Source organism: Heliconius melpomene, chromosome 7 (assembly GCF_056956725.1).
Source record: "Heliconius melpomene rosina isolate 202511_hmr_F chromosome 7, ASM5695672v1, whole genome shotgun sequence".
Classification (NCBI taxonomy): Eukaryota; Metazoa; Arthropoda; class Insecta; order Lepidoptera; family Nymphalidae; genus Heliconius; species Heliconius melpomene.
This window is the reverse complement of record NC_140395.1, coordinates 4,471,395-4,483,794: the sequence shown is the minus strand read 5'-3', so window position 1 is coordinate 4,483,794 and position 12,400 is coordinate 4,471,395. Positions and strand designations below refer to the sequence as shown.

Below are 12,400 nucleotides of genomic sequence, written 5' to 3'. Positions count from 1 at the left end.
ACCCGCAGGTTCCCACCCTCTCCCCTCCCCCGCACCCGCGCCGCACACACCCCGCGCGCCCCTTCTCCACCTCCACGCCGCCTCCCACCAGCTCCGAGCCCCGACAAACCTTGTAATTACGATAACAACTTGCAAACTCCCAAAGTTCAACACTTTCTAAATAAACATTCATTTTTAAGATTTACGCTTTCCGCTACAAAAGAAATACAAATTAATCTCAACCAAGCCGTAAATTTTTTACTAAACTTTTAAAAGAATAATTAAAAATTATTTTATTATTCCAAAATTAATACGAAAATGTTTCCCACCGTGTTTCCCACCTGTGGGGCACACTCAGTTTTTTCCAATTTTTCTCGTATTAGTGATGAGGTTAAAAAATACAAAATAAAAGTCAATTTAATTGTAATCTATTTAATTTATATATTAGCGATCCATAACTTAGAGAAACGAGGGACGGGATAGCTTATTAAAACATTATAGAATATACACATCAAAAACAATAACAACCAAATCAAAATCCTCACCTGCACAAGCGCGCCGAGCGAGCGCCGCGCGGCGCCCCCACGGGCGCCGGGAACCTCTCTGTACACTTATTTACACTATATATACTTATGTGACACTTTGTATAGTTTTTTAATTATTCGATATATAAAGTAAAATACAGGAAAGAACAGGATCGCCATCGTTTTAAGTAATTCGAATATGCTAAGATAATTTCGTCGGCAGTGACGTTTTCGAAAATTGGCAATCTCGAGCGTGAACACGTGAGGCGAACGATCACAATTACTCTCTCACCGGACCGACACATTCTCCTATTAAATTCGACTATAGACGAGGAGCGTCCGCGCGCACTGCACCGCGAGCCCGGCGCTCCGTCACACCGTGGTCTCGCGGTCCACGTGGATGTACTCGACGGAGCGCTCGCGGCGTCAGGAGGAGGCGGCGGACGAGGCGCGTGATGCGTCGTACAGCAGCTCCTCCGTGAGGCGCCGGCCCGCCGCCAGCGCGCCCAGCAGCCGCTTGGCGCGCCTCCGCCGCCGCCGCACCGCCAGCGCCGCCAGCAGCACCAGCGCAGCCACCGCGCCAGCTGCGCCAGCCGCGCCCGCCGCCGCCGGCGCTCCCAATGCCGCCAGCAGCCGCGCGCCCGCGCCGCACGCACCCGCCTCGTCGCCACCGCCCGGGCAATCCTCACCGCCGTCGCACCACAGCGCGCCCGCCATGCATGCGCCCAACGACACACACTCGTGCGCGCACGCGGACCCGTTGCCCAGCGCGCCCACCGCGCCCGCCGCGCGCCACACCTCCATCCACGAGAACCGCGCCGCGCCCGCCTCGCGCGCCGCCCACACCACTAGCAGCGCCGCCTCGCGCCCGGCGCCGCGCGCCCACCACTCCTCTGTGAACACTTGCACCGCACGGGACTCCTCTCCTCCCGGACATACCGCCTTCACGAGCCTAAACAATTATGAATAACTCTTACTTAATAAATTATCTTCTCTTGATTAGTTAAATACTTGAAAAAGTCATGGAATTTCTTGCAAATAATCAATAGTAAGTATGGTTTCATAGAAATTATTATGCGTCCTTTCCCTAACACATTAGCTCCAATTTGCTACACCCGAGCATTTATCTCTTGCGCTAAACTCTGCCGGCCAAAAAGCTAAAGCTAAAGACGGATGATAATCAAAATTTCCTTATGGAATAATCAGCTCGCGACATTCTGTCATGCGGACTTAATATTGTCATTACTATTTATTAGTAGTATTTACAACCTACCTCGATGAGTGAGCTTCGTAGACTAGAATCCTGTTTACAGTGTGACACAGCGGTGCATCAGAGGTCGGAGCGGACGCCGGCAGCTCTTCACCCCATATTCGCAGAAATACAGAGCGGTTACCGCGAGCTTGTAGCAAGAAAGGAGTCTCGCCACATTCTGACATTTTGTTGCCACTAAATTGAGTAGAAGGTTATGTCAATTATATGAACATCCAAATGAATCTTGCTGATTTAACCCACATTATAAATAGGAAGCTTACCTGTACGGGTACACAAGATGAACGCGATGTCCGGGAGGTGGCAGACGTCGACGTCCGGCACAGTTGTTAGAGGCGTGTGCACGACTCCATTCACCGTGAAAATGGACATGACGGTGATCTTCGCTGGGAGCCAGCGTGACCGCTACTAGTTCAAGTTCCAAAGCAGGTCCACCAGACGACATCGTCAAAGGAGCGCTAGTGTTGTCACATACACATCCTACTGGTACCTACAAATGTGGGAGGTCAGTTAAAATTGACAGTACGAGTATAAAACAATGTAAGTATCAATATTGTTTATTGTTTTTTTTTATTATTTAGCTAGAAATATAATTTTGTGCTGTTTAGTTTGTATTTAAGTCTGTACATACAGCTAGAAATAGTTTTTAAAGTCAATGTTTGTTTTCTTCACAATTTTATCAGAATATAAATCTTACCCTATAACCGGGCCAAGGCGATTCATAAATTCGTAAATGTGGCACACGTAAGGGAGTTTCATCATCATCAAAATCAAGCGGTGCCTCACTGGGATGTTGGTCGAGAGGGTCAACAGGGTCGGGAACACACGCGGTGCGTCCTGTGAGCGGGTCGAGGCGGGTGGCACATCGCGGCTCTCGACCGAACGCTGCACCCAACAGGCGAAGCTCAATACGTGCACTCTCTACTTGCAGGCGATACACGCAGCGCAGTCGTCGCGCACCCCCGCGGCCGAACCACAATGCATTGCGAGGAGAAGAAAATATTCCGGGTGTCGTCAGCCTCCGGGCGCACTCCGCCGGCTCCACTCGTACACGAGTTTCTGATATTGGTAGGAGGGCACCTTCGAGCCTCGCGTCAATAAATTCGTAATGCATTGAAAATGCAAGTGGATGAGTGGCAGTGCCGGGTAGTGTAGTAGCAGCGAGAGAAAGTAACGGTGCTGCCGAGACGTAGCCGTCCGGAGGTGCGCAGGGACGCGGTGACCGGGTCGCATTGGCCAGAGCCGCCCGGGCACATAGGGAAGGCGTGGAGTCGCAGTAGCGCCCTAAAAGGGCAGCAGCTTCGTCTGCACCACCGCCGTCCCATATGCGGAGCTCTACGGCACAGGCCCCGCTTGCGCCAGCTGCTCTCACAAAATCAGGCAACTGGCGCGGTATCGCCGTGATTGCCACTTCCTCCTCACGTTCGTTACTTTCGGAACGTCGAGCCTCCACTAACGAATATTGCGTAAAACTTGAGAAGTACATCCACACTAAATCACCTAAGAAAACAAAAAACATTAAAGATTACTACTAAGCTTAGTAAAGAGCTTTAAACAATTGTCAATATTTTTTAAAAGAGACTTACCAGGGCGTCCGTGAAAAGTCCAAGTACAGGTGGTGTTTGGAGGTAGCGTATGAGTAGGCGCGTGCAATCGACCTCGGCGACCTCTCACATTTACAGTTGTTACGTTGAATTCTTCTTCAGAAGATGAAGCTTTTACGTGAAACTCGCAGCGACGTGCTTCTCTATGAGCAATTATAGGTAACTTATATAAAGGTACTACCTATTTATTACAAATTTCTTTATTTTTTTTAACTTATAACGCACACTTTTATATTTTTCACTTATTATATGACTTACCTTGCGTAATCCAATGAGTCTGAATCAGCAAATATGACGTCGACATCTAGCTCGAACCCTCTCAGAGGTGCATGAGGCGTGGTGGCTCGTGGCGGTGCACTAAATGGCGAGGAGTGGAAGGCTACAAGCATCTCGGGTCCGCGTGAGGTGACGGGAGGCAGCCAGTCCCCACCGCAGTACTCCACCAGCACGGGGTCATCGGTGGACGCACCATCGTAAAAGATGAGACGGTCCCGTTCGCCAGTGCACTCCCGCCACGCACGCACTGCACGACCTGTTTTATTTAAGCTGCAACCACACTTACATATATATAGAAGTGTTCTGAATTTGCAAAGGAAATCGAAGCAATCCCATCACATTAGGTTCAAAAAGCTCGAAAACCCTATTCATATTTATAGGTGATAGATATTTCGGACCGCATCGTGGCACATTGGCAGCTTCCGACTGTAAATACGCTGGTTATGGATTCGATTTTGACTCAGAGATTCCTCTGAGTGAAAATATTAAAATATTTAATATTTTCATTTCCCCGCTCTGGTCCTCGCTCTCGCTCTGGTAAACTGCAAGTGAGGCGTTCAGTTCATTGAGTTCAAATATGCCATGCTTCGAGAATGCAACGGAAAGTGGAAAACGGAAGTATCTGAATGTCTGATGGGAGAGTCTTAACTTTAAGTTCCTTCTGCCTAACCTGCTACAAGCGAGATACAGCGTGAAGCTAAAAAAACGTATTCATAACCAAAATGCTTAGAGCAAAATATTCATTCAGCTGTTGTTTAGCTTAATAAATATTTTTATCTCATTTATCAAATGTTAAAACAAACAATATAAAGCATTACTGACCTTGCCATCGATATAGAGCGCTTTATTTGCATTTTGTGCGAGTACTCCTGACGCACAGAGATCATCGCATGTTTGCACGTGGGGATATCTTTCTGTCGTAAACTCCAATAGCACGTGACATTTCTATAGAATGAGAAAATGGTTATGGACATACCGTACGTAGTATATAAGTTCAAATTACTTTCTGTTAAACTTGGTTTGTCTTACCTCGGATACATGCCGGGGTAGTTGGGGCTCTGCAAGCGACATGATTTACGATGACACTCCTCGTAGGTACGCGTGCAGTAAGTGCCAGGCGACACCGCACCGCGCTCCAGTGGAGTTTCCAAAGCACCAAATCTATTCGAATTTTAGGAATATCACATTAGCATTCCAGCATTAGATGTAACATCAAACGTGTGTCTTGCTTATTTTGAATTTTAGTTGATTGAAACTGGAGTAAATAGCATATCATTGGTTTTCCAGAGCAGTAGGTAACTAAAAGTAGCTTCTGGACATAAGATGGCTATGAAATTCTCACCTCACAATGGCATCACGTTGAGCGAGGAACTTGTACCGTAAACGGAACCCGAAGGGTTCCCCGAGGCGCGCGCGGAACAGCTTGACGGAGACGGTGACTGTGGCGGTCTCGCTGTAGTAGAGCGCGACGCCCTCGGCCGCACCGCACCACGAGCCGCCCGTGAAGGGCCTGCCCAGCTCCGACAGCTGCATGTACCCGTCAGGACAGCCGTCCAGCGCGCCCGCCTCGTAGCGCCCCACGCGGAACTCGTCGAAGGCCAGCTGCACGAGGTCGCCGTGCGCGCCGCCGCCCGCCGTGAAGGTCAGGTGGCACAGAAAGGGCGCGCGCGGCGACCCACGCAGCGCCAGCGCGTACGCGACGCCCGCTCGCCCGTAGTACGTGCGGTTGCACACGGAGCAGCCCGGCGGCTCGTCGCTGCCGTCCGCGCACTGCGCCTCGCCGTCGCAATACGCGTCCAGGCGCACGCACGCGCCGCTGCGGCACGCGAACTCCGCCACGCCGCAGCCGCCGGCGGCGCCGCGCGCCCACAACCCCACGAGTGCCAGCACCGTCAGCGCCAGCAGGCCCCAGTGCTCTCTGCCGCCGGCCATGGCGCCCACGAGGTACCACACCGCGCGCACTACGCGAGATACATTTCGAACGTCCTAATCTTCCACTTCGTACACATTCTAATAACACACAACAACACTCATGTCAACAGTGCTATCGTGAGCCCCGAGTCAACGGTCGCGGTGTGCACATGTCTCGGGGCAGAGAGCGGTGCAGGTGCTGGCGACGCAGCAGCAGTCGGAGGTGGCCGCGGGAGCAGTCGTCGGCGCGCTCGTCGGCGGCATGGTCGGTGAGCGCGCGGAGTGCGGTCGCGCGGCGCGGGGCGACTGACGGACGGCGGCGCGGGCGGGCGGCGTGACGTAACGCCGCGGCACACTGCAGCGCGACCGCCGCCGCCGCTCGCCGCGCGGCACGCAGGCGCGGGCGGGCTAGCGGTCGGGGCGGGCGGGCGGCGGCGGCGGCAGAGAGCGCGCGCTGTCGCTGGTGGCGCCTAGCGCGCACGATTGATCGCAGGAGCCGCTCGGTGCGCCGACACCTTCACCGTCCGTAAAGAGCTCCCAAACCAATTGTTAAATACTAAGCTAATTGTTTTCCTGCCGCTTTGTGATTTCTGCTTACTTATATGAATAATAAGATTTTAATATCTAAAACCTAAAACCATTTTTGCGATTTACCTTACAAATACATATCAATATTTTTACGCAAAATAGAAGAATTAACAGTCGGGATTTTTCAACGAATTCGATCGTTCAAAACGCGTCCCAAAAAAATTAAAGTAGTTCCGATTTCCGACTATTAATCCTTCTGTCTGTCGATTATAAAAATATATTAATGTTTTTTTTTTAACTTAATGCTATGCTTTATCCTATATCCTGCACATGGCAGGGCAGATGGAACCTGGAAACCTAGTGTTAAGATTTCTTTCCCTTTCCCTAACCGTTACGTAGTTTCCGCCGAATTCTAGAGATGTACAATTATTATTATCTTTGTATAATACAGTAATAATTTTAAAAATATTTCCGTTGCAACAGCTGCTGCCATCTAGTCTTTCAATTACAATCTTTTCATAATAAATATTCAAAATTATTAATGTAATGTAACAATTATTCATTCTTCTGTTTTATTGTACATTGTTATTTCTTTATTTATAAGTATTAAAACTTTAAAATATAATATTAGTTGATACTTAAAGGACTGCCATCTGTCCACCGGTGATGTGTATAACATTACCGTACGATAAAACGTATGCTTAGTAAAATCTATGGTGCAGGTATTTCAGGGTTGCACACAGTACGACTTTGAATGTGTTTTTTAATTATAACAATATAGTACTATTTCTTTCATCTTTTATATATCTGATACATTATATTTTCTATAGAAGAGTAAATAGTATTTTTTTTATAATACAAATCCAAAGACAACATAAATAAAATTATTTAATGCCATCTAGTAACAACATGTGAAATTAGTGATCTTCAGTTCACGAGAGTAGAGCTGAGGTTTTATTTATGTATTTCTAGAAGTGAGGCCAGTCGTGGTGCAGGGGCTCAAAGTGGAACTGTACAATCGATTGGTTGTGGGTTCGATCCCCACTCGAGGAAATCAAATATTTATTTAAATTTATATTTACATTTCTTCTCTCTGGTGTCGAGGCAAAGCGTTGAGTTCCGCCCCTCAACACGTAATGCCTCCAGAATTCGACGGAAAGTGGGGAACAGAGTGTCTTAACACTACGTTCCCTCTGCCTACCCTGCTGTGTGTGGGATACAGCGTGAAGCTGATTGATTGAATAAGTCATTTATAAATTTTACTACAATGATTGTAAATAAAAAAAATACTAAAATAGTAACTAATTATATGATTTAGTATTAACATAATAAAATTGTCGGATATTAAATTTCCACAATTAACAAAATGAATTACAAAATGTTTGTCCATTGCACTTGCGATCACTAAAACAAAATTTTGCTAAACATTACAAGATCACATAATCCCCAAATTTAGAAAATCGATTATTTATCAGTCGATACATCATTGTTAAAATGTCAGAATCGATAACATATTCAGGAGCTAATAAAGTTAGATTAGATATATAGGGGAATTAATAAGGACGTGTTCATAATTATTATCTTTAAGTGTTCACACTCTCTTGACATGTTCCGAGTGGTGGAGTGGTCGTTGCTTCTGGTTGCGGTGGTCACGGTGGGTGCTCGCGTTGTAACAGACGATGATGACTTCCATCCAGAAGTCACTCCTCGCAATTTCATCCCAAGATCGAATGCAGCAGAAAATTCTGCACAGTATTGGATCGATGAGGCTCAAAAGTCTATCAAATCTCGTCGAAGCTTCATAAATTCTAAAGGAAAAGCTCGCAATGTTGTAATGTTTCTTGGAGATGGAATGTCTGTACCCACTCTGGCTGCTGCAAGAATATTACTTGGACAACGCAATAATCAAACTGGTGAAGAGACACAGCTTTCTTTCGAAAAGTTTCCTTCACTTGGGCTTGCAAAGGTAAACAAAATTATTTAATTCAAAATTTTCTTTCCCGCAAACAGCAGGGTAGACAGAGGGAACCAAGTGTCGATCTTAATGACGAAAGTTTATTGTCACTTTCAAATATTTCAATGGAGTACTATTTTCAGACGTACTGCGTTAACGCCCAGATACCAGACTCGGCGTGTACCGCTACAGCCTACTTATGCGGAGTGAAGGGCAACTCCGGCACCATCGGGGTGACCGCCGCCGTCCCGCGACGAGACTGCGCGGCCTCCTTGCAACCTGATAACACTGTCGAGTCTATTGCTTCGTGGGCACTCGCTGATGGACGTGATGCTGGTTAGTATGCGTATCTGGCTGATTCTATTGTGCTGAGTTCACAATATCAAAACCAGAAATATTGTATATTGATTGGAGGATACTTAATGCCGCGCTTTTCTTTATTAAATCGAAAAGATTAAAATAATTTTAAATGTAATCATTCATATGCTCTACTCATATGAATTTTCTTAAATGTATGGTTTAATTTAAAAAGATAACCAATCAAATGCCACAATGCAATAGTGCGATGTTTGAAGGTTCATTGCTTACTGATGACTGTCATATCTCGAATACAAATAGAATGAGGAGTACAGAATGTCTTGACACTATGCTGTCTCTCACCAGAGTTGCTATGTTCGAGGCAAACATGAAGCTAAAAAAAATATTTTTGCAGGTATAGTAACCACAACGCGTGTCACACACGCATCACCGGCGGGCGCTTACGCCAAGACATCCAGCAGGAGCTGGGAAAATGATGCTCTCATATTACAAGACTCACACGACCCACTACTGTGTAGAGATATTGCACATCAGCTGGTGCATCACGCTCCTGGAAACCAATTTAAGGTATTTAATTTAACTGATTTAAACAAAACAAACATCCTTAGAATATTTGAAATTTCAAATATTACCGTCTATAGAACCAAAAGCCGCACTTCGTCTAATATTTTAAGCATTTCTTTCTAAGAATATTTTTTAGTAATTAAATCAATTTTATGCATTTTGTTTAGGTGATTTTGGGTGGAGGCAGACGAGAATTTAGAAACACAACAGTAAGAGATGAAGAAAACACAGCTGGCACACGATCTGACGGCCGCGACCTCATAGAGGAGTGGCAACAAGACAAGAGTACGCGCAACGTATCATATAAATATATATGGAACCGCGAGCAATTGCATAATGTCAATATTAATGAAACTGAATATCTCCTGGGACTCTTCGAAGGAACTCATATGCAATACAATTTACAAGCAGATCCAACTACTGAGCCCACATTAACAGAACTCACAGAAACTGCTATTCGTATGTTGAGTAGAAATGAGAAGGGATTTTTCTTATTTGTGGAAGGTGGCAGGATAGATCATGGCCATCACGCGAACAGAGTTCACCTCGCATTGGATGAGACTATAGAGATGAGCTCAGCAATAGCGCGCGCGAAGGAACTACTCTCTGATGAAGACTCTTTAATAGTGGTGACAGCAGACCACGCACACGTCATGTCCTTCAACGGTTACACTCAACGCGGTGGAGACATATTGGGACCGTCCGACAGCCGCGACAGTCACAACCAGCCGTATATGACCGCTTCGTATACGAATGGTCCAGGGTTCAGAAGTCACGTTGATGGTCAACGCACAGATGTCACACAAGAATCAAATTATGGTAAAGGGATATTAAGCTATATTACATTAGAGATACTTACTCATTTTAGAAAATATTTAAATTAAAAGTTAAATTTAATCACCCATTAGGGAGCGTAGAATTATTTCTTTTTTGCTTTCATTTTATATGGAATTCTCTCAAAACTATTTATTGTCTTAGAATGCTCTAACTATGCGTTAATATATTTTTACAGGAATACTAAGATCAAAACTTAAAAAATATTACGTAAAATTTAAATATGGCTTAGATCATTAACTAAATTGGGACCAAAACCAACAATTAATTATAATTATACCATAAATAATATTATGTACCATCCCCAGGCACGGTGTCATTCCGAGCGCACGTAGACGTCCCCCTCGCGTCGGAGACGCACGGCGCTGACGATGTGGCGGTGTTCGCGTCCGGACCACACCACGCCATGTTCTCTGGACTCTACGAACAGAGCCAGATACCGCATCTCATGGCATATGCAGCTTGCATAGGACCTGGAATGCATGCCTGCAACAGTGCTAGTGCAATGCAATATACATTTATTGTTAGTTTTCTGGCTTTCGTCTTACAACTGTTGTTACGGTGAACTGATAATGAAAATCAATTTAATGATTAATTTAGTTATTTTATCAACTAATTAATACACGTGATAAAATAATAAATTAAGTGATTACGACATCTTGCCGATTCATGCAAATTGGTAACATATTTTTTTTTATTTCTCATTAAATAAAAAAAATTAAACAGTTGTTAGATAAAACAAAAAAACATATAATGATTTTTTTGAAGTGTTTAATCTAGTCTATAGAACCAAGAAAAAAACCATTTTTCTTGTACAAGAAAATGTATACAACAGATGTATTTTATTTTTTTACTTTTTTAAATTAATGTAATAATTTAAAAATGTATTTAGGAAAATCTACCTTGCAATAAACGAACTAATAAATTCTAGTTAATCTTCTTCTCGTTAATACTGAAATAAATAGGTGGCAACACAGATATCCGAACACAATTAACATATTTTATCGGAAACTTATCCGCCAGTCGTGAAAGGAGTCGTAAATTAGATTAATTTTGTAAATAACAATACGATGAGATTACTTAGATAATATAACTATGATAATATATATTGATTTATAATCTGTATAACAAATAATTATATTTTAAGTAAGATGTATTTTATTTATTCATTTTTTTAGCTTTAAGCTGTTTTCCACACACTGCAGAGTAGGTAGAAGGAACCTAGGAATCGAGTGATAAAACACTCCGTTCCTATTAAGACACTTGCCTTAACTGAAATTTGAAGGCATTGCATCTTGTGTAGCGAAACTCAACGCCGGGTTTTGCCTCATTACCAAAGCGAGGAAATAAAAATATGAAATATTTCATTTTTTTTAATAGGTACCACCCACCAGACCAGATAGGTCACACCTACTGCTTGAAAATAATTGAAAAAAAAAGAAACTTTGCTTTAAAATAAAATATGTTTTTTCTCAATTGGACTAATATCAATATTGATAATGACTATATAAATAATTTAATGCCTCTGAAAATCATAAACAAAAAACAAGTAGTGCTATACCTATATTTATGTAAAATAATAAATACCTATCGTTATCCAAGTGTAATCCAATATAGCCTTGAAATCTACGTAGTTACATTAAGTGCATATTTATACTGGCTTGTACCCGCTGCTTCCCCTCAGAGTTGTGTAAGCTACGTGCCAATTTGAGGTTAAGGAACCTAGTGTTAAGAAACTCTGTTCTCTAGGTGGAATTCTTGAGCTATTATGTGGTGAGTGGCGAAACTCAACGCCACGCTTTGCCTCGTTGCCAGAGCTAGTAAAATGAAAATATTAAATATTTAATTCTCCCAAAACCTCAATATAAGTAATTATCATATGATATATGGCCTACTTCGGTAAATGGACTATAAAATAGAACAAGAAAATTGAAATCGAACCAGTAAGTAGTTCCTGAGATACAACCAAACAACTCTTCTGCCTTAAAATATTAGTGTAGAATATACATACATACGTATGTAGATAATTGTAGGTTAGAGTAATTAATTCCTTAAATCTTATCAAACGATATTCCAAAGATCAACGGACATTCAATAAAAAGTGTTATCTTAATCCATCTAAGTGTTATAAATTAATATTGACGCTTTGGAAAAGAATATTATTATTTTAGTTTTCTAATAAACATGATTAAATAATCAGTTTTACCCTGTATCCCGAACACAGCAGGGAACTTAGTGTTAAGACACTCCCTTCCTCACACACACTTTGCCATTACGCCACGACTGGCCTCAACTCTAATAAACTTGCTTTCATTTATTTTTAACATTCATATTCTATAATACATGAACAAAAATAACTTCATCGAAAGAATCTTTTAAAATAATATAAAAAATCTTTAATTTTTTATTTTATAACAAGACATAATTTTATTACGCACATTCTATAGATAAGTAACTTAATACACGTTTCATCCAAATCTGCAACTAGATAAAGTATTATATTCATAAATACATGTAACAAACACGCTCTTAGCATTCGTGACAATGTGCTCGAAGCGGGTGTTGGCTTTCGTGACGGTTTTGCTGATAGGCACAGCCTCAGCGGCGTCCACAGCTGACCCTTACCATCCTGCTTCTC

The 12,400-nt window shown here is 43.3% G+C and overlaps 2 protein-coding genes across 2 annotated transcripts; one reads left to right on the top strand and one right to left on the bottom strand.

Annotated features, from left to right (window-relative positions):
- Window positions 1-395: 395 nt before the first annotated feature.
- Window positions 396-5,898, bottom strand: LOC146537424 (uncharacterized). Its single transcript, XM_085187678.1, has 9 exons — window positions 4,996-5,898; window positions 4,683-4,814; window positions 4,476-4,598; window positions 3,636-3,923; window positions 3,360-3,520; window positions 2,471-3,273; window positions 2,037-2,263; window positions 1,777-1,950; window positions 396-1,455 (listed from the first exon to the last, which is right to left on the bottom strand). The coding sequence occupies exons 1-9, from the start codon at window positions 5,583-5,585 to the stop codon at window positions 930-932; spliced, it is 3,024 nt and encodes a 1,007-aa protein (XP_085043804.1). The 5' UTR covers window positions 5,586-5,898; the 3' UTR covers window positions 396-929.
- A 1,631-nt stretch (window positions 5,899-7,529) lies between these two features.
- On the top strand, window positions 7,530-10,910 carry LOC146537423 (membrane-bound alkaline phosphatase-like). Its single transcript, XM_085187679.1, has 5 exons — window positions 7,530-8,058; window positions 8,190-8,382; window positions 8,759-8,931; window positions 9,096-9,747; window positions 10,071-10,910. The coding sequence occupies exons 1-5, from the start codon at window positions 7,699-7,701 to the stop codon at window positions 10,325-10,327; spliced, it is 1,635 nt and encodes a 544-aa protein (XP_085043805.1). The 5' UTR covers window positions 7,530-7,698; the 3' UTR covers window positions 10,328-10,910.
- Window positions 10,911-12,400: the final 1,490 nt, after the last annotated feature.

What these genes read in the sequence shown, in the direction of transcription:
- LOC146537424 (XM_085187678.1), bottom strand. Translation starts at nt 5,585, where the DNA reads ATGGCCGGCGGCAGAGAGCACTGGGGCCTGCTGGCGCTGACGGTGCTG. An exon ending in TACCCCGGCATGTATCCGAG is followed by an intron (nt 4,599 to 4,682) that starts GTAAGACAAACC and finishes CTCATTCTATAG; the next exon opens with AAATGTCACGTGCTATTGGA. An exon ending in TACGAAGCTCACTCATCGAG is followed by an intron (nt 1,456 to 1,776) that starts GTAGGTTGTAAA and finishes ATAATTGTTTAG; the next exon opens with GCTCGTGAAGGCGGTATGTC.
- LOC146537423 (XM_085187679.1), top strand. Translation starts at nt 7,699, where the DNA reads ATGTTCCGAGTGGTGGAGTGGTCGTTGCTTCTGGTTGCGGTGGTCACG. An exon ending in CTTCACTTGGGCTTGCAAAG is followed by an intron (nt 8,059 to 8,189) that starts GTAAACAAAATT and finishes TACTATTTTCAG; the next exon opens with ACGTACTGCGTTAACGCCCA. An exon ending in CACACAAGAATCAAATTATG is followed by an intron (nt 9,748 to 10,070) that starts GTAAAGGGATAT and finishes TACCATCCCCAG; the next exon opens with GCACGGTGTCATTCCGAGCG.